We start from the raw sequence: 26985 nt of genomic DNA on the forward strand, positions 1-26985 counted from the left end.
CTTTTCCTTATTTTCCAATTTTACTAACACCATCGTCCCTTGCTATCTGTGGGGTATTGGGTTGCAGGACCTCCTGAAGATACCAAAACTGGCAAATACTCAAGTCCCTTATATAAAATGGTGTAGTATTTGCATGTAACCTACGCACATCCTCATGTGTATTTAAAATCAACTCTAGGTTACTTATAATACCTAACAGAATGTGTATGCTACATAACTAGGTGCCAGTGCGTAGCAAATTGAAGTTTGGCTTTTTGAAACTTTCTGGAGTATTTTTTCCCTGATATTTTCTTCCTTTTTTTTAAAAACTAAATAGTCACTTTATTATACATTTTTATAAAGAACTTTATGTATGTTATCTTTTTTAGCCCTCACAATAATAACAATAATAATACGATTGGCTGACAACACTGTGTTACAAGCACTGCTGGGCATTTTATGTACATTAATTTCCATGATAAAATTATGGGGTAGGCATCATTTTTATAGAAATGAGAACTAAGGCACAGAGGTGTTAAGTATCTTATTAAGACTCATGGCATCGGGCTTCCCTGGTGGCGCAGTGGTTGAGAGTCCGCCTGCCGATGCAGGGGACACGGGTTCGTGCCCCGGTCCGGAAAGATTCCACATGCCGCAGAGCGGCTGGGCCCGTGAGCCATGGCCACTGAGCCTGCACGTCCGGAGCCTGTGCTCCACAACGGGAGAGGCCACAACAGTGAGAAGCTCACGTACTGCAAAAAACAAACAAAAAAACTCATGGTATCTGGAAGTTTTTTCCAAACATTTTCAGTCCGAGATTGGTTGAATCCATGGATCTGGCACCCATGGATACGGAGGGCCGCTTGTATCCAACTATTCTGACCTTATTTCCTTCCTTCTACTTCCTTTGGGTTTAAATTGTTGCAATTCTTTCTCTAACTTCTTGAAATGAATACTTAGATCATTTATGTTTTGCTTTCAGTCTTTCTCTTCCAAGAAATGCATTTAAGCCTATAAATTTCCAAGCATAGGAAGCTCATATGTTCTCATATATAATATTTTCATCATCATTCAGTTCAAAACACTTTCTAATTCTGTTTTCTTTCACTTAGAAGACTATTGGTTAAATATCAAACATTTGGAAATTTTGTTGTTACTGATATCTAGCTTAATTCCACTGTGATAACATATTCTGTGTAATATGAACCTATGAAATTTGTTGAGACTTTATGGCCTAGCAAATTATTAATTCTCACTTTTAATTTCTAAAATATTTTGCCCATAGATTCTTTGGGTTTTCTATATAAATGACAAATTGCTACAGTTTTATTTTTCCCTTTCCAGTTCTTAAGACTTTTAATTTGTCCTGCAATACTGGCTAGGACTACCAATAACAAATAGTAATAATAATATGGGCCTTTTATTTAATTTTTAATTTTAAAGGGAATACTACTAAAATTTCTCATTTAGTATGATGTTTGCTATAGGGTTGTTGTTGTTGTTTTTTTAAATACTCAACTGGAAATTCCTTCTAGTCTAATTGCCTGAAATACTGTCCTTAACAAACTGGCTTTGAGTTTTATCAAATGCTTTTCCTGCATCTACTGAAATGTTTTGTTTATTGTGTTAAAATGGTACACTATACTTGTGGATTTTTAAAAATTCCCTTAACCCATTATGAACCTTAGTCATGAGGTATTACCTTTTTACACATTATCAAATTTTACTTAATATATTTTTTAGAATTTTTGTGTGTATATTCATGAATGAAATAAACATAATTTTCCTTTTTTGTTACTTTTCTGGCTTTAATACCAAGTTTACACTGGGCTTGCAGAATGAGTTGGGGGCCATTTCCTATTTCTACTGCCTGGAAATCTGAATAAATTTGGGATTTATTTATTTAAAGTTTGGTAGAAATTGTCAGTAAAACCATGTGGGCATTTTATTTTCCTTGTGGGAAAGTGTTTTTTTACCCAGATCTACAATTACTTTAGCAGTTACATAATTATTCAAGCTTTTTACTTCTTTTTAAGTCAGTTCCTGTAAGTTATAACTTTTCCAGTAATTTACCCACTTCATCTAAGTTTTCATAATTATTGGCATTATATATTAAGTTACTAATAATTCACTCTCTACCTGCAATGCCATTTTCATTCATTATATATTTCACCGACTGGTGCCCTTATTTTCTTTCCTTTTTTTTAATTTTTAAATTTAAGTAAAACTGACCTGCAACACTATGCTAGTTCCAGGTGCACAACATAGTGATTCAATATTTCTATACATTACAAAATGATCACAATAAGTCTACTTACCATCTGTCACCATACAAAGTTATTACAGTATTATTGACTATATTCCCCATGCTGTACATTTATCTCCATGGTTCATATATTTTTTAACTACAAGCTCATACCTCTTAATTTCTCTCACCTATTTCACTTATCCCCCCACCCCCTCCCCTCTAGCAAAACCACTTGTATATTCTTTGTATCTATGAGTCTGTTTGCTTCATTATGTTCTGTTCATTTGTTTCCTAGATTCTACATATAAGTGAAATCATACAGTATTCTTTGTCTTTCTCTGACTTACTTCACTTAGCATTAAGTGAAGTAAGTGGATAGACTTCTAGGTCCGTCCGTGTTTTTATAAATAGCAAGGTTTCATTTGTTTTTATGGCTGAGTAACATGCCATTATATGCATATACCACATCTTAATCCATTCATCTATCAATAGACCTTAGGTTGCTTCTGTATCTCCCCTATTGTAAAATGCAATGAACATGGGATGCATATTATCTTTTCAATTTAGTGGTTTTTTTTCCTATGGAAGAATACCCAGAATTAGAACTGCTGGATTGTATGATAGTTCTGTTTTTAATTTTTAGAGGAAACTCCATCCTGTTTTCCATAAAGGTTATACTAATTTACATTCCCACCAACAGCTGGTGGGAAAACTCCTTATTTTCATGATCTATCTCTTCTAATTGAGGTTTATTTTGTTCTCTTCCTAACTTAAGAGGATTTATCTAGGTTTAGTGTTATGGGTAACTGGCGTACACAACTTACTCTCAGTGCTCTCCTCCACCTGTTTAGTTGTTAGTAAGTTCTGCCTCTTAATCTAAAAGGGGATTCACAGGTATACAAAGTACTTAGTACACTTCTTGGATCCTAACAGGCCCTCAAACAAATCAATTTCCTTATTTTATTTAATTATTAAATCTTTCTGATAAGGCAAAGAGACCCATTCAGTTGTTTGCTTTCTTTTCTTTCTTTGGCCCTGCCATACGGCATGCGGGATCTTAGTTCCCTGACCAAGGATCAAACCTGTGCAGTGGAAGCACGGAGTCCTAACCACTGGACCGCCAGGGAATTCCCCTCAACTCAGTTTTGAATAAGGAAGAGGATTTCCTTCCATAAAGTTTAATTTTGGAGGACTGAGATAGGGTCCTCGATTCCAAGACTGCCCAGTATAGAGAGGCAAAGGGAAGCTCTGGCTAGGACCAATTCATTTTGGTCAAGCTACTGTATTTCTTTCTTCTGAAATTAGGCCATCAGTGGACTGGTACTAGTTTATAACTTAGTCACAACCCATTTCTGTTGTGGAAAGGGCTTCATAATTCACAAACACTCTTCTCAGAATTCTAAAGTAACCTGACAACAAATGGAATATAAAGGTTCTAGGTATTCCATTTTTATTCTACTGGGTTGTGACCGGCTATTTAAAAAAAAAAAAAAATCCTAGGCTTCCCTGGTGGCACAGAGGTTGAGAGTCCGCCTGCCAATGCAGGGGACACGGGTTCGTGCCCCGGTCCGAGAAGATCCCACTTGCCACGGAGCGGCTGGGCCCGTGAGCCATGGCCACTGAGCCTGTGCGTCTGGAGCCTGTGCTCCGCAATGGGAGGGGCCACAACAGTGAGAGGCCCGCCTACCGCAAAAATAAATAAATAAATAAAAATCCTGTCCTGTAAGTGCTATAAATCTAGAGAAATTCTTGCTGAACTCTAAACCATGCTATAATGAGCTCTTTTTGGTACATGACATGGATAGAAATGTTTTATGGATTATCCTTTATACCTGGGAAAAAGAATAAAGGAAACCTCATTTTAAATGGAGTCAGAAAGCCCTGAAGGGGGAGCTCCCACCCATTTATGACTCACCACAGCTTACAGACCCTGCCAAGATTTCCTTCTGACTAGCAACAAGCTTCCCACCACCTGCAGCTACCACAGCTCTCCCCAGTTCCTCCTTTCCTCTACAAAATCAAGTTCCTCTCCTGTTCTCCAAACTTGCCTAAGGTTTGTCACAGTTTGCTTGTCCTGAATTACAACTGTCTACTATTCCCAAATAAACGCATGTTGCTGGTAAAATAACTTGCTCTTTTGTTTTTTAAGGTCAACATATCCTTTTGTGTGTCAGAAATAATACATAATATTTTTAAAAGTCAGAAAGCTGAAATGCCAAAAAAAAAGGAAAAGATAAATATATGTAATTCAGTGATGTCAGCATATATGAATATCTTGGGCATTAATGCAGACTGGTGTTTGTGTATCTACTCATTAAGAAAATATAATATCAAAAGGATCCACATCAAACTCATATGCTGCACAATAACCACCACCTTCAAGAGTCTGTACACACACACGCACACACAACTGTTAGAATAAAACAAATTCAGCAAAGTTGCAGGATACAAAACCAGGAGAAAAAAATCAGTTGCATCTCTATACACTAACAATGAACAATCTGGGAAAAGAAAATTAAGAAAACTATTCCATGTACAATAGTACCAAATACTAAGAATAAAATACTTAGGAACAAGTAGGCCAAAGACATGTACACTGCAAACTACAAAACATTGCTGATGGAAATTAAAGACATAAATATCAATAAATGGAAATGAAAGATCCTACCTTCATGGATAGGAAGACTTCGTATTGTCACGATTACCTAAAGCAAGCTACAGATTCAAAGCAACCCCTATGAAATCTTGATGTTTTTTGCAGAAATGGAAAAATGCATCCTAAAATTCATATGGAATCTCAAGGAACCCGGAATAGGTAAAACAATATTGAAAAAGAAAATTGGAGGACTTAACACTTTCTGATTTCAAACCTTACTACAAAGGTATGGTAATCAAAACAGTGAAACAGTGGCATAAAGACAGACATACAGAACAAATGAACTGAATGGAGAGCCCAGAAATAAACCCTTTCATATACAGTCAAATGATTTTTGACAAGAGTGCCAAGATGATTTGATGGGGAAAGACCAGTCTGGTGCTGGGAAAACTGGATATCCACATGCAAAAGAATGAAGCTGGACTGTTACCTTACACCATATATAAAAATTAACTCAAAATGGATCAATGACCTAAACTATAAAACTCCTTTAGAAGAAAACAGAGGGGGAAGCTCCACAACGTTAGATTCCACAATGATTTCTTAGATATGACACCAACAACACAGGCAACAAAAACAAAAAATTAGGTAAAATGGACTTCATCAAAATTAAAAACTTTTGTACAAAAATGGACACTACGAAGTAAGTGAAAAGGCAACTCATGGAAGAAAATACCTGTAAACTATATATCTGATAAGGAGTTAATAACCAGAATATGTAAAGAACTCCTACTACTCAACAAAAAAGAAAATCCAGTTCAAAAATGGACAAAGGTGCTCGCTTCGGCAGCACATATACTAAAATTGGAACAATACAGAGAAGATTAGCTTGGCCCGTGCAAAAGGATGACACACAAATTCATGAAGCATTCCATATTTTTACCCCAGGAATGCAAGGATTCTGCAATATACGTAAATCAGTCGATGTTATACACCATATTAACAAACTGAAGGAGAAAAACCATATGATCACCTCAATAGATGCAGAAAAAGCTTTCGACAAAATTCAACACCCGTTTATGATAAAAACCCTTCAGAAAGTAGGCATACAGGGAATTTACCTTAACATAATAAAGGCCACATATACCTTAAGATAATAAAGGCCATATATGACAAACCCACAGGCAACATCATCCTCAATGGTGAAAAACTGAAACCATTTCCTCTAAGATCAGGAATAAGACAAGGTTGTCCACTCTCACCACTGTTATTCAAATAGTTTTGCAAGTTTTAGCCACAGCAATCAGAGAAGAAAAATAAATTAAAGGAATCCAAATTGGAAAAGAAGAAGTAAAGTTGTCATTGTTTGCAGATGACGTGATACTATACATAGAGAATCCTAAAGATGCTACCAGAAAACTACTAGAGCTAATCAATGAATTTGGAACAGTTTCAGGATACAAAATTAATGCACAGAAATCTCTTGCATTCCTATACAGTAATGATGAACATCTGAAAGAGAAATTAAGGAAACAATCCCATTTACCACTGCAACAAAAAGAATAAAATACCTAGGAATAAACCTACCTAAGGAGACAAAAGATCTGTATGCAGAAAACTATAAGACACTGATGAAAGAAATTAAAGATGACACAAACACATAGAGATACCATGTTCTTGGATTGGAAGAATCAACAATATGAAAATGACTATACTACCCAAAGTAATCTACAGATTCAATGCAATCCCTATCAAACTACCACTGGCATTTTTCACAGAACTAGAATAAAAACTTTCACAATTTGTATGGAAACACAAAAAGACCCCAAATAGCCAAAGCAATCTTGACAAAGAAAAACAGAGCTGGAGGAATCAGGCTCCCTGACTTCAGATGATACTACAAAGCTACAGTAATCAAGACAGTATGGTACTGGCACAAAAACAGAAATATAGATCAATGGAACAACAGGATAGAAAGCCCAGAGATAAACCCACGCACATATGGTCACCTTATTTTTATTTATTTATTTATTTATTTATTGGCTTTACGCGGGCCTCTCACTGTTGTGGCCTCTCCTGCTGCGGAGCACAGGCTCCGGACGCACAGGCTCAGTGGCCATGGCTCACGGTCCCAGATGCTCCACGGCATGTGGGATCTTCCCGGACCGGGGCACGAACCCACGTCCCCTGCATTGGCAGGCAGGCTCCCAACCACTGCGCCACCAGGGAAGCCCTGGTCACCTTATTTTTGATAAAGGAAGCAAGAATATACAATGGAGAAAAGACAGTCTCCTTAATGAGTGGTGCTGGGAAAACTGGACAGCAACATGTAAAAGAATGAAATTACAACGCTCCCTAACACCATACACAAAAATAAACTCAAAATGGATTAAAGACCTAAATGTAAGGTCAGACACTATCAAACTCTTAGAGGAAAACATACACAGAACACTCTATGAAATAAATCACAGCAAGATCCTTATTGACCCACCACCTAGAGAAATGGAAATAAAAAGAATAGACAAATGGGACCTAATGAAACTTAAAAGCTTTTGCACAGCAAAGGAAAACAAGACAACCCTCAAAATGGGAGAAAATATGCAAACGAAGCAACTGACAAAGGATTAATCCCCCAAATTTATAAGCAGCTCATGCAGCTCAATATCAAAAAAACAAACAACCCAATCCAAAAATGGACAGAAGACCTAAATAGGCATTTCTCCAAAGATATACAGATTGCCAACAAACACATGAAAGGATGCTCAGCATCCCTAACCATTAGAGAAATGCAAATCAAAACTACAATGAGGTATCACTTCACACCAGACAGAATGGCCATCATCAAAAAAGCTACAAACAATAAATGCTGCAGAGGGTGTGGAGAAAAGGGAACCCTCCTGCACTGTTGGTGGGAATGTAAATTGATACAGCCACTATGGAGAACAATATGGAGGTTCCTTAAAAAACTAAAACTAGAACTACCATATGACCCAGCAATCCCACTACTGGGCATATACCCTGAGAAAACCATAATTCAAAATGAGTCATGTACCACAATGTTCACTGCAGCTCTATTTACAATAGCCAGGACATGTAGGCAACCTAAGTGTCCATCGACAGATGAATGGATAAAGAAGATGTGGCACATACATACAATGGAATATTACTCAGCCATAAAAAGAAATGAAATTGAGTTATTTGTAGTGAGGTGGATGGACCTAGCGTCTGTCACACAGAGTGAATAAGTCAGAAAGAGAAAAATAAATACCGTATAACTAACATATATATATATATATATATATGTGGAATCTTAAAAAAAAAAAAGGTTCAGAAGAACCTAGGGGCAGAACAGGAATAAAGACACAGATGTAGAGAATGGACTTGAGGACACAGGGAGGGGGAAGGGTAAGCTGGGATGAGTGAGAGAGTGGCGTGGACTTATATATACTACCAAATGTAAAACAGATAGCTAGTGGGAAGCAGTTGCATAGCACAGGGAGATCAGCTCAGTGTTTTGTGACCACCTAGAGAGGTGGAATAGGGAGGGTGGGAGGGAGACGCAAGAGGGAGGAAATATGAGGATGTATGTGTATGTACAGTTGATTCACTTTGTTATAAAGCAGAAACTAACACCACTGTAAAGCAATTATACTCCAATAAAGATGTTAAAAAAAAAAAGGACAAAGGACTTATAGACATCTCTCCAAGGAAGATATACAGATGGCCAATAAGCCCATGAAAAAATGCTCAACATCCCAAATCATTAGGGAAATGTAAATCAGAACTACAATGTGACACCACTCCACATCCATTAGGATGGCTGTCAACCAAAAAAAAAGAAAAAAGGAAAAGAACAAGTGTTGGTGAAGATGTAAAGAAATCAGAACCCTTGTGCACTGCTGATGGGAATGCACAATGGTGCAGGAGCTGTGGAAACAGTATAATAATTAAAAATAAAATTATCAAATTAAAACTGGTAAACATTTAACATAAAAAGATAATACATAAAATTACCATATGATCCAGCAATTTCACTTACAGGTATATACCCAGAAGATTTGCAAATACAGACTTGGAAAGATTATCTGTACATCAAGGTTCATAACAGCATTATTCCCAATAGCCAAAAGGTGGTAAAAACTCAAATGTCCATCAACATTTGGATGAATGGATAAACAAAATGTAGTGTCATACATAAAGTAGAATATTTTCAGCTTTAAAAAGGAATGGAATTCTGATACATGCTTACAACATGGATGAACCCTGAAAACATTAAGTGAAATCTGTCAGACACAAAAGGACAAATATTGTGTTAGTCCACTTAGACATACTGAGAATAATCAAATTCATAGAGACAGAAAGTAGAATGGTGGTTGCCAGGGGCTAAGGGGAGGGAGAAATGGGGAGTTACTATTTAATGGGTAGTTTCAGTTTGGAATGATTAAAAAATTCTGGAGATGGATAGTGGTGATGGTTGCAAGACAGTGTGAATGCACTTAATGCCACTTAACTGTACACTTAAAAATGATTAAAATGGTAAATTTTATGTTATGTATACTTTACCACCATAAAAGGGTAAATTTTATGTTATGTATACTTTACCACCAAATTTTTACCACCAAAAATTAAGAGGAATTTTTTGTTGGCTAACTGCAGAACTATGGTCTGGTGGTAGCCATAAGAAGCTAGTAGAATGATAACCTCACTTTCTATCCCATGTTAGTATGCTAGAATATACTCCCTTCACTTAAGAGGCTTCCCAGGAAGGGGTAGTCATTAGGGAAACACAAGGTTTCATGGAGGTGAGGTATTCTCACAAAGGCTGAGGCTGTACGTAAATTTCTTAGAAACACAAAAAGAAATTTTAAGCTGCACAGTGTAAAAAAATGTTTGGGCTGAACAATACAGGAAAGAGAATACAGGGCCATTCAACTGGGGGAGGGGAGTAAGACTGAGAATCAAGAAGAGACAGGAAAGGAAGATGGTGAGAGGATTGACTCTTAGCAGCCTCAGGGTTCAGAATGGACCTGTGCTTTGTAAATTATAACTAGAGCAAACTTTCATTAAACACTTGTTATATGTCAGCCACTGTCTTACACACTTTATATGCATTACCTCATGTTTTAACAAAATTGGCCTTGATGATTCTGCTTGCAACTAAATTTCTCTTCCTCTCAATTACATGAAGAAGTTAACTTAATATTCAAGTAATATAAATGGTTGTAGCTATGGCTGGGATTTATGAAACCAACTGCTTTCAGGTATTTAAAGGGGGATTTTTTGGTTACAGTTCATGTCCTCCCAGTAGCACCTCTCCATTATCTTACAGCATTCACACATAAACACATAAAAACTACATTTGAACAGTAAAAATATGCATAGATAACCATACTCTAATCCTTGGTTGTCCAACCCTGGATTTAGTATATGATTTTCTTTCTAGTCTTTCTCCCATCCCCAACCCCTATCTCTGACTACAAAATATAAATAACTTCACTGGTTTTCTAGATTATTTTTTTAAAAAAATGATGCATGTTATCATTGAAAAAAAAAAAGAGCAAAAAAACTAAAAGTCACCTTAAATGGTTAATTCTTTATTTGCATTAACAATCATAGTATGGATTACTCCCAGATAATAAATGACCTAAAAAGCCATGCAAAATAAGCAATAATAAATGATATGCTAACACTTCAACTGACATTTCGGTAACAGAAATACCTAATATTTTTAGCATTAAAGTTTTTTTAATCCTAATGTTGAAAAGTAAATAAACTTACAACTGATTCTCAACAACATGAGCAGTTTTATTTGCAGTTTTTAGTAGTATGTGCATGCATCAATTTCTAAACTTTAAAAACTTAGAATTATCATCCAGAACTATAGAGTTCTCCAAAATAACTTCTAGCAAGACTAATTTATTGCCTTTTAACATTTGGTCAAAGTGCTTTTGGGAACATAGAAAAACGTAATTCATATTTCATTCCTTTTGTTAACGTAAAATTATCAACAGACTATAAACTGATGTAGGCTAGTCAGTCCTATATGGAGCAGAACAAGCTGCCATGCAAACAATCTAACTGGCGGGATTCTATAAGAACTCTACCAGTACTGAAAATGTCTACCACCAGAATCATACCTTTAGGTTACTGCCTTATTTTCAGAATACATTTGTTAAAATGTAAATGTTCATTAGGAAGGAAAAAAAGAAATAGTTAATAACTTTTTTAAATTTTAAGGAGCGGGGCTTCCCCAGTGGCACAGTGGTTAAGAATCCGCCTGCCCAGTATTTACAACAGCCAGGACATGGAAGCAACCTAAGTGTCCATCGACAGATGAATGGATAAAGAAGATATGACACATATATACTAAGGAATATTACTCAGCCATAAAAAGAAATGAAATTGAGTTATTTGTAGTGAGGTGGATGGACCCAGAGTCTGTCATACAGAGTGAATAAGTCAGAAAAAGAAAAAGAAATACTGCATGCTAACACACATATATGGAATCTAAAAAAAAAGGTTCTCATGAACCTAGGGGCAGGACAGGAATAAAGAATGGACTTGACACAGGGAGGGGGAAGGGTAAGCTGGGATGAAGTGAGAGAGTAGCACTCACATGTATACACTACTAAATGTAAAATAGCTAGCTAGTGGGAAGCAGCTGCATAGCACAAGGAGATCAGCTCGGTGCTTTGTGACCACCTGGAGGGGTGCGATAGGGAGGGTAGGAGGGAGACGCAAGAGGGAGGGAATATGGGGATATGTGTATACATATAGCTGATTCACTTTGTTATACAGCAGAAACTAACACAACATTGTAAAGCAATTAAACTCCAATAAAGATGTTAAAAAAAAAAAAAAGAATCCACCTGCCAATGCAGGGGACACGGGTTTGAACCCTGGTCCAGGAAGATCCCACATGCCGCGAAGCAACTAAGCCCGTGCACCACAACTACTGAGCCTAACGCTCGAGAGCCTGCAAGCCACAACTACTGAGCCCATGCGCCACAACTACTGAAGCCCGCATGCCTAGTGCCCGTGCTCTGCAACATGAGAAGTCACCACAATGAGAAGCCCAAGCACCGCAACAAAGAGTAGCCCCCGCTCACTGCAACTAGAGAAAGCTCACGCAATGAAGACCCAACGCGGCCAAAAATAAAATAAATTAATTAAAAAAAAATTAAGGAGCATACTGCACTTGATAAAAATTAACTGGTAATTTAAAAGAGTATTTAGATTCACTTCTTCAAGGAAAATACGTTATATAGTCATCAAGTACTAACAGGCTTATATATTCAAAGTAATGACATTTAGAACTTACCTCTAAAATCTCACTAGCTCTAGGTAGTGAGTGCTCATCAGCCTGGATCACCATTACCTGACTGGGAGACTGTGACAGAATACTAGAAGAGCTAGCAGAAGTCTAAAAACAAAAAGAAAAACAAGGGCACTTTTTGTCTAGTATTAAATACATGCAAAATTTAAAGGTCCCCAAAGCACTACCCGAGGGACACATGGTATATACTTATGTTTGATAAGCAATCACTTATGTTTGATTTGATAACCTTGTAGTGGATACCACATGGTCAGTGGTAGAGCTCTGGACACATGGTATATACTTATGTTTGATAAGCAATCACTTATGTTTGATTTGATAACCTTGTAGTGGATACCACATGGTCAGTGGTAGAGCTCTGTGGTGATCTATAACATCGTGGAGCTCTTTTATAGAAGCCTAAAGGAGGTGCCAGGGGCCTTTACACTCACCTACTAACATAGTAAGACTATTTACAGAATGCAAACAGAGTAGCTGAGGTCATAATTTAATTCAAAATAACGTTGTTTTAAAATACCATATGAAAAGTGAGTTTTAAAAAAATGAATAAGCTTAAAAAATAAGCTTTATGAGGGACTTTCCTGGTGGCACAGTGGTTAAAAATCTGCCTGCCAATGCAGGAGACAGGGGTTTGAGCCCTGGTCGGGAAAGATCCCACGTGCCGTGCAGCAACCAAGCCTGTGCACCACAACTACGGAGCCTGCACTCTAGAGCCTGTGAGCCACAACTACTGAAGCTTGTGCGCCTAGAACCCATGCTCCGCAACAAGAGAAGCCACTGAAATGAGATGCCCGTGCACTGCAACGAAGAGTAGCCCCCGCTCACCACAACTAGAGAAAAGCCTGCGTGCAACAACAAAGACCCAATGCAGCCATAAATAAATAAATAAATTTATTTTTTAAAAAATAAGCTGTTATGATATAAACAAGGTTTAGCATTAAAAAATTGCAGTTAAGGTATCTTATATTGCGTAAGTGCCTGATTTTGATACTTTTACCTTAGCATGATCAAGAATTTGAAGTTTTTCCCATACTATTTTATCACTTTCAGATTTTTTCCATGGATTATTCCATTTTTCAGAAGCTTCTTTTTCTTTCTTCTTTAAAGCAACCTGTTCATCTGTAAATAATGTCCTTTTTAAAAAATATACAAAAACTGTAAAAAAAGAATGACGTAAACAAATCATGACCTTCTTAAAGAATGCAGATTCCAACACAGATCAAAACTATTTCTTAGGAAGGAGATTAACTCACAAGACAGAGAAGAATTTTAAGGATATGGAATAAAAGAAAATGTTTAATCAGAACCAAATTTAAGTATGGCATAAATGGATGTAAAAATGTTTGTTTTACTACAATTATAAATAAGGAGTAATTTTTTCAGAACATATTTTATATTATGCTAATTATTATGAGGTTCTACTCTACAGTAATGTTCATTTAATTATTACTAAAAGGCTTAAAAGCTAGAACTCTGGAGTCAGAGAACCCCGGGGTCAAATTCAGGTTCAACCACTTCCCGGCTGTGTGACTGTGCGCAAAATGATGTTCATCCCTCTAAGTCCCATTTTTTATTCTGTGAAACCAGAGTAATAATAGCGCCTATTTTCAGTATAGGGCCTCACACAAAGTAAATATTTAATAAATGTCAGCCATTATTATTTATAACTGCTGAAAAGTAAAGTACATAAAATCATGTGTCCAAATTTGTACTGAAAAAACATTTAAAGCTGCAATTATGATATAAAACACATCAGATCTCCAAACCTTCTGATACTGCTACCATACATTTAATTTCTTTATTAATTACTTTGACTTCCAACATCAATTCATTCCCTATTTCTTCGCTTATCTCTTTTTCTATATCACCTATCCTGGAAGGGTTGTGACTAACTGGCAGGACTTTCCAGTTCACTGGACAGTGAATCCCATCTTCATGCTTTTAGTACAACTATTCCTAAGTACAACTATTACCTCGTGTATTTTCCAAACTCTGATACCTGGACCCTAAGTCTAGTCCAAGAAGTAACAGGAGTTTCTTAGTTATTATCTTACTTACCTTAAGACCCTACTTAACAGAAATTATAACTTTTTCTGTTATGATGTCTACAGACTGAAAAAAAGAAATAAGCTTATTTTTGTATGGGATATACTGATTGATATCATATTGATGATTCTTGATTAGAATGTTTCAATTTTTAAACTGAATTATTTTAAAATAAAACCGTTTTAACCCATAAAATTTCTGTAATGGAAAAATATGAAAATGGATTCTCAGGAAATGAGAAATGTTTAGGAATCTTTGAGCTCCAGAAGGATACTGATGATATTAATGTTCATCTGTGGCTTTTGGTGCACACCACAGAGCAGCAAACAAAAAGATATAACATAAGGGAATGTGAAATCACAAAGTTTCTTATGCCATTTGCAGAGAACTATTCTAGATGGTGAATGTTATAAAACAAGGTTTTTGATAATATCATACTGCAAGATGTACTTCATCCTCAACATACATTCCTTAAGCCAACAAAACTATAATAAAAGGTGCAATAATTACCTACCAAGCTCTTTCCTCCACTGGGCTTTTTTTGCTTCCAACAAACCTCTACCACGTTCTCTTTCTCCCAGAGTACTGAATATGTCAGCTGGTTTCCATATATTCTCTCTAAGACAAGACACAAAGAATAACAGAAACCTTACCATATGTTTCTATACAACTTACTCCATAAATATTAAGTAATAAACTTTTAAATAGCTCTAGTCTTCAGAGTAAATATTTCACATACAAGTCAAGGAAAAGTAAAACCATATTCCCAAGATGACCCCACAACAACAGATGTGAGTTACATACGTGGCAATTTTCTGCTCATACTGATTAGATGTCACCTGATTTTCATTTAAAACAGACTTTTTTTCATCCTGAACAGATGAAATGGCCTCAGTTTTTTGTGGAAGTCCCATAATATTCTCATCCTTTGGCTGATCAGGAATATTGTTTAAATTTAGACTATACTGACCTAGAAGGTAAAATGCATGTTTTAAAATTACATCTATAATACCTTATCTTAACACAGTTACGCAGTTTTAAAAAACATGGCTTTACACATCATCTAATTAATCACCTCTCACAGCAGTCCTTGCAGTGCATATTATGATTCCCTTTTTGTCAAAAAAGGAAACTGAGCCTCAGAGGTTAAATGGCCCAGAGGTATGGCCACAGCCATACAAACTTTTGTTTCAAATAAGAAAATAACCAAAAAAACCTCCATTTACTCTTGCCAACAACACTTTTACAAATAATATAAATGATAATACAAATCACAACTTAAAGGAGAATAAATACAAACAGCTTTAAAAAAAACTCATTACCTTGCCCTTATTTTTCTCATTTACCTGGGAAAGCAATCAGTGATGAACTTTTCCATGGACCACTGTCTCTATATCCCAGCTATATCTATTCCAAATGTTTTACACAGGGCTCATATGCTTCGCTCAAAAATCCCTCAATGTGATAGTTCTCCCAATGGAGAGAAAGCATATCTAATATGCAGGTCATTATATGATTAGGCAAATTCTGCTTTTAACTTTATTGATATCATCTCTCATTACGCCTAGTAAGTTTTTATTTTTTGTTCTCTGAGCTAGAATTCTAGCCTTAAAGATAAAAGGTAGCTCCCTGACTTTACAAAGAATAATCTATAACAAGAGAAGGCAAATGACTCCATTTTGAGGCCCTTGGGAGTGCTAAGGAGCTACCTGGTCCCCAGACCAGTTGTGGGGCCTTTTCTTGGTGACTGTTAATTTTATTTTTATTTATTTCACAGTTGCTTGACAAAATTTTAATAATATTTCTATTCATAGTCACAATTCCTTAGCTCAAAGCTGAAATTAGAAGGCTTTTAAAAACACAATACAATACCCTGACGAGTAAAATAGAAGGCATATAATACGCCACTACTTCTCTCACTGTTGTGGTGTCTCCCGTTGCGGAGCACAGGCTCCGGATGCGCAGGCTCAGTGGCCATGGCTCACGGGCCCAGCCGCTCCGCGGCATGTGGGATCTTCCCAGACCAGGGCACGAACCCGTGTCCCCTGCTCGGCAGGCGGACTCTCAACCACTGTGCCACCAGGGAAGCCCAGTGTTGCCAATTCTTAGCAAGGATTGAGAGTCAGGAAGAGCAAAAGCCAGGGCCAGGAAAATAATCTTTTTCAGCAACTCATGCCCAATCTTCATAGCAAAATTCCCTCGCTGTTCATTAGAAATACAATAGCAATTTTTTAGAACATTTTACATAATTGGTTTTCATGTAAGTAAAACCTCCTACCTTCCAAAATTAGTACAATAGTTTTCTGTACTAAAATCTAGAATCCACAGAAACTGGGTTTCTTAAGGCCATCTTACATGAGAATAATATTCTGAGCATTAACCTTAAAACATGGCATATTTTAACTACAAAAGTAATTCTGCCTATGAGAATGTTTTCTAAACAAATATTTATTTTAAAACATTGTTACATGTTAAACTAGAATTTAAGAGGCACAGTTATGTAAAATCCAATGAAACTCAAATTCTAAAACTTACATATTGAAAAAATTAATATTAAAACTTCAGAAAAATCTTACTTGTTTCCTCCTTTCCATTCTCAGTCAGGGAAACTGATTTATTTCCTTGGTTTACAGTCATCAAAATCTGTTGTAGTTGGTCTTGTGTTAGACACACCAAACTGCTCTTCACATTTTCAGCTGTGATGTGCTTTTCGCAAGGCTTCTGTTTAGCTACTACAAATGCATTTATACTGTTTCTAGTCTTCTGTATATTAGGGGTTGCAGGTGAAATTTCTTTCTGGATATGAAGATGGTCTTTATCTGCATACTGCTTGCATAAATCCTTAGTGGGTGAAAAAGTCATACTATTTTTTTCACTTTTTGCCAATGAAGTTTCTGAACCAATTCTCTTCTTCTGCGAAAGTTTTTCAGTCCTGACACAAGTATTTTGTGATTTCAGAATGTATCCAGTTTGTTTATTTCTTAAAGGACATTTTGCAATCTTGGTCTTATTTCCCATCTGCTAAAACACCAGAAATTTATTCTTTACAAGAGCCCACGAAAAATCAACAGTTATCTTTATATAGTCAGTGATAAGTCAGGCTTCGAAACTTTTTCTCATTTTGCTAGTTAGATAATATACCCGTGAGAAACTAACACTTAACCTTCACAAATCTTCACTTGAAAGCTTCATTAACAACTGGGATTATTTTATTTCAGGATAATGAAGATTACAAAACAACTTTTATTCTAGGTGTTTACAGTCCATTCTGCTTCAGCTTTGAATCTCATGTCATGATTCTAACACCCACACTACCTTTCTTTACAGGCATTTATACCTGTAGGTTACTAGCCCTTATTCCTTGAATAACTTAGCTTGTGGGTCACCATCCCTCTCTCTAACCTAACTCCTGTCTTAACTACCTGTAACTGTAATCCCTCCATAATCTCAATTTCAATAAGAACCTCCAGTCATAGGCCTTAGCATTAGTTAGTGCCTCTACTTGGGACATTATTCCTTCAGATTTTACATGGCTCATTCACTCACCACGTTCAAATCTTGGCTCAACATCACTGGCTCAGTGAGGTCTTCTCTGAACACCGTATTAAAAATTGCAGGCTTCCTGCTCTAACTTCACTCCCACCTCCCTAGCACTCCCCACATTCCCAAGGCTACCGTGCCCCTGAAATGACCGTGCCCCTTTCCCTTTCTCTCATGTTTCTCTATAGCACTTTTTTCCTGTAATATTCTATATTTATTTTGATTATTTTCTGCCCATTCCACCTTTTAAAAAAATTTATTAATTTATTTTTGGCTGCATTGGGTCTTCGTTGCCGTGCACAAGCTCTCTCTAGCTGTGGCAAGCAGGGATACTCTTCATTGAGGTGCACGGGCTTCTCATTGCAGTGGCTTCTCTCGTTGCGGAGCATGGGCTCTAGGCGTGCGGGCTTCAGTAGCTGTGGCTCGCGGGTTCTAGAGCGCAGGCTCAGTAGTTGTGATGCACGGGCTTAGTTGCTCTGCGGCATGTGGGATCTTCCCAGACCAGGGATGGATCCTGTGTCCCCTGCACTGGCAGGCAGATTTTTAATCACTGCGCCACCAGGGGAGTTCCCACCTTTTTCTAACGCAAATTCTACGGGGCAGAGATTTTTGTTTGCTTTGTCTACTGCTGTGTCCCCAGTATCTGAACAGTGAGTGGAACAGGGTAGGTTTCAGTAAATTTTTTTGAATTACTATCTTCAACCATACCATTTTAAAGATTGAATTCTTTACCTCTCTCCCCCAAATTAGCTCCCCTTTCCAAAATATCTTATTTCTGTAGCACTGTTGTTCTAATCTTTCAGACCAGCAAGGAGTCATCTTTGACTCTTTATCCTCCTTCACGGTCTTCTTTAGCTTACCAGCAAGTACTGGTCATTTCTTCCTTCCAAATATCTTTTTCTCCCCTTTTACATGACAATACACCTAAATTCAGGTTTTCATTACCACACTACTGATTACACCTTATCTCAAATCTATCCCACTGTACATTTCTGCAAACCCATCTAACATGAAATAATTAAACAGTCATTCAATAAATACTACGTGTTGCTTTTTAGGTGATCAACACTCTGGGAAAGATGTTGGAGGTATAAAATGAGTAAGACAAGATTCTTGTTATCAAGGAGTGGGGTAGATGCCACATGGCTTTCATCTGGCTTATCATATCCCAAATGTCCTTGTCTTTCAAAAATGACGTAATACACCACACTGTGACCAATGAATCAACCCCATTTTACCTTTGTTTTCAAAATGTACCTGTATTATCAGTAGTAAAATCTCTTTATTACCCTCTTCACCTCACCTACATCCTTTATTCCACGCTTTAGACTTTTGATAATACCAATACCACAATCTAAAATGTCCTTTTAGGGCTTCCCTGGTGGCGCAGTGGTTGAGAGTCCGCCTGCCGATGCAGGAGACACGGGTTCGTGCCCTGGTCCGGGAAGATCCCACGTGCCGCAGAGCAACTAAGCCCGTGAGCCATGGCCTCTAGGCCTGCGCGTCCGGAGCCTGTGCTCCGCAACGGGAGAGGCCACAACAGTGAGAGGCCCGCATACCGCAAAAAAAAAAATAAAATAAAATAAAATAAAATGTCCTTTTACCCTCCTATCTCTGTGGCTATTTTTATATAACTAACTCTAAATGAGAGGTGGCCAATTTAAATACCTACTGTAAATTAGCCTGGGTGGGAACTAGGATAACTGAAGAGCACTTTTCTGTCTAAAGGAGGCAGCCACCTCTCAGAAGCAGCCTACATTGCCAAAGAGGAATCTGAGTCTACTTGCTAGATCATCCAGCATTTCAAGAGAACCAAGAATGCCATATTTTACCTTAAAAGTTCCATTTTTTAGACACTCACAATTCATTCTAGTTTTTGAAAACCATTGTGTGAATTAGGCAAATTATCAGCAGAATGCATATAGGTTACAGAGCTAAACTCTACCACCCCAGTCTCCAACGACTACAGCTATTACTAATACTACCCTTCTTTGACTCATACTGACATTTTTGGGATCATTAACAGCTGAGTATTTCGTTTCTCTAATCAGTTTCTCACTCAAACTGCTAAGAAGTGTAGTGTATTCCCTAAACGTTATCTTAAAAGTCTCTCACTTTTGTCGCCTTCTTTCCATTCTGCTAGCCACCATGCTTCAGGGTCTCATAAGACTCTCCCTGGACTAATATAATTGGCCCTTAAGTAGTGTCCCTGTTATGATAATCTGTCCTTCACAGAATTGCCTGAAGCCCTTTTCTACAACACAAATCATATCTAGTCTACTTTTCAAAAATTCTTTAACGCTCCCTACATGCAGATAAGTTCAAACCCTCTGTGTATACATTTAAACACCTCATGATTGTAACCACCCTCCCTAAGTTTTATGTTCTACATTCCCCGCTGATATACACACCATCCCCCAAATGCAAATTGTTTTGTACCTTGGTATTTTTGCCCACTATTTTCTGAGTTTAGAATATACTACTGTACTTCTTTCACTATGAAAATCTCCTTCAGCTTTTAAGTTCTAATTAAAGTGTCACCTCATTTATGAAGCATTCCCTGTCTCCCTGAACCACAAAGACCTGCTTTCCACAGTTTTCTTCTTTTTATAACCCTAGTATGGCACACATTTTATTTTTCTACAGTTTTCTTCTTTTTATAACCCTAGAATGGCACACATTTTATTCTACTTGTATTATATAGTTATTTACCTGACTGACACCCCTGCTTCTAGGAAACATGGACTAGGTTTTACTCCATTTTTCTCTCACAGTCACAGAACAAATAAAGCCAAAAATGGAGCTGTACAAACATACGGAGTTTTACAGGTGCAGTAAATCCTTGTTAAACAGAAACCTATTAATTGGCGCTCCAATTTAACTAGAACTATTTTGCCACATTCCACTTAAATCAGAAGTAACATACAGAAAAGGCCATCTAAAAATTATGTAATTAAAAAAAAGGGGGGTAGCAATGTCTGGCATGAGATCAATACACATGCAGCTCAATCCTGAATATGTCTGTAGCTTAATGCCAGAGAAGAGCAATAGGTGGAGGCATTAGAAAAATCCATGAACTACCACATAAATATTCAATTATGTTCAGGTTAATTAACAGGAAAAAGCAATCTAGCCCAAATAATTTCCCAAGTGTTTAATGGATTAGATGAATTTTAATACATCAAATAGGTCTTCACATCATAAACATTTTTATGTAGCATTCTGCTCTCTTACCGAGTTTTGATCGTACCCGTACTTTTCCTAATATTAAAAAAATATAAACAAAGACAGCGTCCAATGCATTTAACGCTGGCCGACTTCACAATTTATATGGGACCAGGATCCCAATGCCAGAAAGAATCAGAGAAGATTAACATTTTAAAATATAAAATGTGCTACCTAGCACTAACATTGTATACATCTTTTAGTGTGTTACTATTCTGACTCTCACACATAGAAATACCTGCGAAAATTTTAAGATGTTTTATATTTCAACTAATCGTGAGATAATTTTGAGTTTAGAATTTATAAATTACCCATGACATTGAATAATTAATACTTCTCTCATTTACCTTCCTATAAAAGCTTAAGAAATTAGACTGGTAACCATCTTTACTTCATATTTACTACCACAGATTAAAGAAAAGTACAGGAGAGATTTTGAAAGAATTAAAGTACTCTGACCACAGTTTGTTAAACTTGATGATGATGAGACAGAGTTCAGTGTTTAAAGAGCACACTATGTACATGACAGTAATTCAACCTGTGAGGAAGAGGAAAAACAGAAATGTAGGTAGTATAGTCACTTAGGAGCTTACCCCAGGAGAAGAAAAGCACTATGATGAGTGAATTCATGAATAACTTACAGAACAGAGAATTCAACATATAGCTACAGAACTGTGAGATTTTGGAAACTAAAAAACTGATTAAAACAAAAAACGGAAGACAGCACTACTGTTTTTGGTTTTTGTCTTCTGTGAAGAGCAAAGAAAGAAATAAGCATCTTAGGAACCTCTATAAATAAGGGAAGAGAAGCTCCTTGAAATAAAGTCAATATAGAAAGGAGATTCAGGTTGCATCAGTATTTTTTTCCAGCTTTACTGAGATTTAACTGACCGTTAAAAATTATATATATTTAAGGTGTAAAATTTGATGATTTGATATATGTATACATTGTGAAATAATCACCACAATCAAGCTAATTAACATACCCATCACTTCACATAGTTACCATGCATCAGTATTTTGGAGTCCCCAAAGCAAGAGAAATAAACCCAAACAATATGCTTTAAGACAATAAATAATTTAAGATCAACATCAGCAGAGACTTATTAGTTACTCTGGAAAGAAGAATCCTAGAATAAAAAAATCCCTAAACTGCTAAAAGAAATTTTGTAATGATTCTACCAAAAGTCCAAGACTAGTAACGTTGTTTATTACATGCATAAAAGGGGATCTCCAGATGTTCTAAGTTGGTTAAAAAGATAATGAAATGTCTTCACAAATGAAGTGACCAAAGCACTTCCATTAAGGACACAATCGAAGAGGGAACGTGTGCGAGAGAATTGAGGTCAGGTGAAGATAAAAAAAAAAAAAACTATGTGTAATAGCTGATTTCTATCTAGGAGCATGAAAAGGAGCACTGTATTTGTTAATGTGACTCAAATAAGAACAATTAGTTGCAATATTTTAATAGGGCAGGGTTAGGAAAAAACTATACAATCTGTATTCTGTGATTAAGGGAACACACAAGGTATGTATATACTGTGTGTGTGTGTGTGCATGTAATAATTTTTATAGGTAGCTTGTGGAATTACTCTGATCAGCATTACCCATTTATCAAGTAATTGATATGTTGGGTTCTCAAGCAAATTCTCCACCTTGATTAAACCAGGAAGAAATAGCAGAGCCATCAAGGGTTCAGAGTTGATGAGAAAAGGGCCACATCACCCAAACCAGTCTCTATTCAAGATATGGAAAGACAGACTTTAAGATGCTGCAAAATAAAATGGGCTACAGTAAGTTATAGAGCAGGAGAGTAGAAATTTCTGCTGCTTAATGGAAAAAGAAATGGGAAACAAGAAAAGTAGTGGTATCAAAATTTTGAAGCAGTAATGTATTTTGTAGCAAAAGTCACTGTGGGTTCCTGATAAAGAAAAGTAATTTAAAAGGAAAACTATTATTTAGCTCAAGTGTAACCTCTTAGAGGAAGAAGCTAAATGCATGTTAAGATTTTGTTAATCAAATACATCTTTTTGGTGTGGGAAAATGCAATTTGAGTATGAAAAAAAAATTTTTGCTTTAAAGTTTGACTATTTTTAAAGATGTCATGAGTTGCACTGTCCAGTATAGCTATTAAATTTAAATTAAAAATCAAACAAGTGAATTAAAAATTCACTTCCTTAGTCACACTGGCCACATTCAAGTGCTTAATAACTACACATGGCTAGTGGCTGACTATCATATTGGACAGCACTGATTTTAGGACATTTCCATCACTGCACAAAGTGTTACTGGACAGAACTGATCTAGAGAAGTGAGTTCTAGGAAGCTTTTTAAACTGAAAAATTGTTATTCCATTTCTGTAAAAGGACCAGCCTGAAAGTAAGGGTATAACTTTTCACCATCATTCCAAACCCTTTGTAACAGTTTGACAGGAATTATTTTCAAACCACTGTAAAGTAAACTGCAATTTACATTTGAAAACAGGTCAAAGTCATTTGGCTTACCTTTACAGAAATTTTTGATTTATGTTCTACAAAAGAAAAAAAAAATTACTAAACTATCAACCGAAAACATACTAAGGCAGTCACAAAAGAAAATTTTAATTAACATTATTTTAAGAAGATATTAAGTAAAAATATTAACCCTCATAGCATTAACTTTAGGTCCTGTCTGAGTGTTCTAACTTTTACAGTGTGGTTCAAGTATTTATATTTCATTTTTGTTTATTTTCCAAGGTAAAATTATAAACAGATCAGAGAAAAAGAAAATAATGTGAATGAAAAGAGTACCAAAGCATACTCTGAGCTTTAAAACTAAAACTAAAAATGACTTTAAAACTATGGTCTTATTATAAATTGAATTTTCTCAAACAATACATTCTTTACATGCACAGAACATAACTGCATAAGTTTTACCTAGATTATTCATTAGGCAATAAGCATATTTACTATATACAAATAAAGAAACGTTACAAATGAAATATATTGGAACATTAAATTATATGAATAAATACTGACAGCGGTAAGCAATGATGTAATCTGACTTTACTTGGCTAAAAATAAATTTGAGGAAGTTAGGGAAACCAGCTTTTTTCAAAGTGTCATTTAAATATTCCACTACAAGCAAGAAATCTGTTAAACAACTACACATTTTTTGTAAGAATTTAAAAGTTAATATTTTAGATTTCTAGTAATATAGCATACCATATGGAGACAGTATTAGCTTGGTTTTTCCATCCAATAATTTAGTTTCAAGCTTTAAACCATCTCTGCAAAATAAAAGAAAGTTGTCTGTCATTTTTAAGAAACAGCAACATTTTAAATAGACAAATGCTTAGCTGAACCTTGAAAGTAAATTTGTTCTCCTGAATTTATAAAGGAATCTTGTAAATATTAAACTGTTTTTTAAAAAAAATTTCTATAGATGTTCATTTTTCTTTTAAAAATTGATGTATAGTTGAAACCATTCTTTTAATTTAAAACACTTTACAATTCAACATAAAATTAAAAACTTCGGGGTGCCACAGTGGTTGAGAGTCCACCTGCCGATGCAGGGGACATGGGTTCGTGCCCCGGTCCGGGAGGATCCCACATGCCGCGGAGCGGCTGGGCCCGAGAACCGTGGCCGCTGAGCCTGAGCATCAGGAGCCTGTGCTCCGCAACGGGAAAGGCCACAACAGTGAGAGGCCCGCGTACCGCAAAAAAAAAAAAAAAAATTCATGGAGAAAATTACTGAAACTTTCCAACAATACAAACAATTTATCATCTTTAATCTGAAACTTCATTTTGTTATTGACAAGGAATAAATTAATCTGGTTATCGTAACATCATTTAGTTCTTCTAACTCTAGACTGGAAAAAATAATGCTGTTACAAAATTCCTCACCTATGTTAATGGAGCAAAACACATCTAGCTACCATTTATTAGCTTCATAATGGTCTTATGACTAACACATTCTACGGCCTGTTAGAGCAGTATTTGAAAATGAAGCTGTAAGATTGCCACCAGCATTATTAACTGCTTGCGCATGGAGTTCTACTCTATTCTGAATATTTCAACTAATACATATTCACACTTAGTGACACTTTAGTAACTATCACAGCAATACATCTATAATAAACTTTGCCCGCTACACTTTATCTGTGCCTGTCAAACGCCAAGAGCACAAAGTAACAGTAGATATTACCAACGAAACTTGTACGTCTGTTAAGGTCCTAATAAAAATTCCACTGAAAACAAAAACAGCAGTACACACAGTTATTTTACTGTTTTAGTAAGAGAGAGGGGAAAGACGTACGTCAATATATATCAACAGGGACAAAAATGACGTCCAAGAGACAAAATTAAATCTCGCGGTCCAAAAAAAAAGGAACACGAAATTTGCGGTGATGCTAAGGTTGGGGAAATCAAACGATTTCAACTTACTAAGATAAAACCACCATAAAGAATGGGTTTTAAGGGTTTCCCGGTAGCACGGTTACAAAGAGTTCATGTTTACGTTGGTGAAACTTAAGCAAAAGAAAGACCTTGAATGAAACCGTAAAGTACGTCTATTCACTACCGCGTTGCAAACGCCTTCAGGGGCAGACTATCTTGTTTCTTATCCCTAGATTCTAGAACATTAGAAACCATTTGCTAAACGAGGTGCACGAGTTTAAGTTTGGTGACTTTTCATCTTCTTAAAGTATCAAACTTCCCAGTGATGATAAACCACGCAACAGTCCTTCTTATTTTCTCAACCACTACTTAATGAGGGCCTATGAGGTGCCAGGCACCGGTGATACACGACTCCTCGAGAAGCCTCGGCTTCGGGCACGTAGGCCGCTAAGCTCCTCTGGGCGCTCCCACACTGCAAAGAACCCCGAGACAGGGTCGCAAAGCACCAGGGCCTGGGCCAGAATTTCTCCCCAGGAAGCCGCTACGCTTTATCTCTCCACCTGCCCTCACCTTTTATCTCCTCTCACGCCTCTCCTCCCTCTCCCTCCTGAGGTAAATAAGGAAGCGGAAAGTAGGCACGGACAGTTTCGCGAGTTATTAACTGGAAAACGGAAGGCTGCGGAGGTTGTAAAGGCCGACCCAGCCCCTCGCCCCAGCCCCTCGCCCCCTCAACCTCAGGAAGCCGGGCACTGCTGCTTGGGGCGCCACAGGCCTGGAAGGCTCCCTGCGAAGGACTCCAAGAGCCTATCCAGCCTCACCCGCTCTCCACGGACGACCACCTTCTCTCCGCAGCTTACCCTAAGTTCATGGCGCTACGGGCCGCGCTATCCAAAGGACGCTCAAACCCCTTGTATACGTCGATTGCCGCCGCCGCTCAACAAGCGCCACGCCGATTGGATACAGTGATGCCGGAGAGCTGGGAGAGCGGACCAATCAGGGTTGAGCGTGCGGGCGCTTGCGCTCAGCGGGGCGGGGCTGCTGGGGAGACCCTTTTGGTTCGCCCCACCTGGTCCTGACTCTAGAATGCTGGGCGTTCTTCGTTCCTCGGAATTGTATCCCTTAGAGTTCACAGGGAGCTCTCAGAGAAGTGCCTCAGCTCAAGTGGAGGTGACTGGTTAAGCAACTTGCCTGAGGTCTCTATCAAGCTATGTAACCCCAGAGCCCATGTTCCAATCTAGCGTTATATGAGTCTAACTCCTATTCATCCTTCAATCTCAATTTAAACGTCACTTCCTCCATGAAGCTCCTCTGGAATCCTCTAGTGGGTAAATTAGGAACCCATTTTCTGGACTTCCCAGTCCCTGCGCTTTCAATCAGGGTACTAATACAGTTCAGATCCTGTGTCAGAGTGAGCTTCAGAGGGGCAGAGTTGGTTTTTGACACCTGTATACCCACAGCACCTGGAACTGAACAGTACAGACAGTAAATATTTGTTAAACGGATAAACAGCAAAAGTTTTTAATGCCAACAAAAACGTTATTAAATTTGGCAATGATATTTCATGATGAGGATGCCCGTAGATATATAACGCAGTTACTAAAAGTTTATGAATTTTCATCTATTTACTCTTAAATGATTT

The 26985-nt window shown here is 37.1% G+C and overlaps 1 protein-coding gene and 1 non-coding gene across 27 annotated transcripts in view; one reads left to right on the forward strand and one right to left on the reverse strand.

Moving 5' to 3' along the window:
• Positions 1 to 26582, reverse strand: part of CCDC66 (coiled-coil domain containing 66) — a 109761-nt gene extending 83179 nt beyond the window's left edge. For 5 of the 26 annotated variants that reach the window (XM_067043863.1, XM_067043867.1, XM_067043879.1 and 2 more), the window contains exons 1-8: positions 26204 to 26290; positions 24174 to 24238; positions 23475 to 23500; positions 16782 to 17226; positions 15010 to 15175; positions 14720 to 14823; positions 13157 to 13314; positions 12145 to 12246 (exon numbers count right to left, since the gene is read on the reverse strand). In XM_067043863.1, the coding sequence (XP_066899964.1) occupies positions 12145 to 12246; positions 13157 to 13314; positions 14720 to 14823; positions 15010 to 15175; positions 16782 to 17226; positions 23475 to 23500; positions 24174 to 24238; positions 26204 to 26214 (1077 nt within the window). In that variant the 5' untranslated portion in view covers positions 26215 to 26290. Of the gene's footprint in view, positions 1 to 12144; positions 12247 to 13156; positions 13315 to 14715; positions 14824 to 15009; positions 15176 to 16781; positions 17227 to 23474; positions 23501 to 24173; positions 24239 to 25916; positions 26004 to 26079 lie in introns of those variants that run through there. The other 21 variants (XM_067043873.1, XM_059077822.2, XM_067043877.1 and 18 more) reach the window with 19 other exon arrangements.
• Positions 5658 to 5764, forward strand: LOC131764736 (U6 spliceosomal RNA). The gene has a single exon (XR_009337937.1). It is a non-coding gene; the product is annotated as a U6 spliceosomal RNA (small nuclear RNA).
• Positions 26583 to 26985: the final 403 nt, after the last annotated feature.

Source organism: Kogia breviceps, chromosome 10 (genome assembly GCF_026419965.1).
Source record: "Kogia breviceps isolate mKogBre1 chromosome 10, mKogBre1 haplotype 1, whole genome shotgun sequence".
In the NCBI taxonomy this organism is placed as follows: Eukaryota; Metazoa; Chordata; class Mammalia; order Artiodactyla; family Physeteridae; genus Kogia; species Kogia breviceps.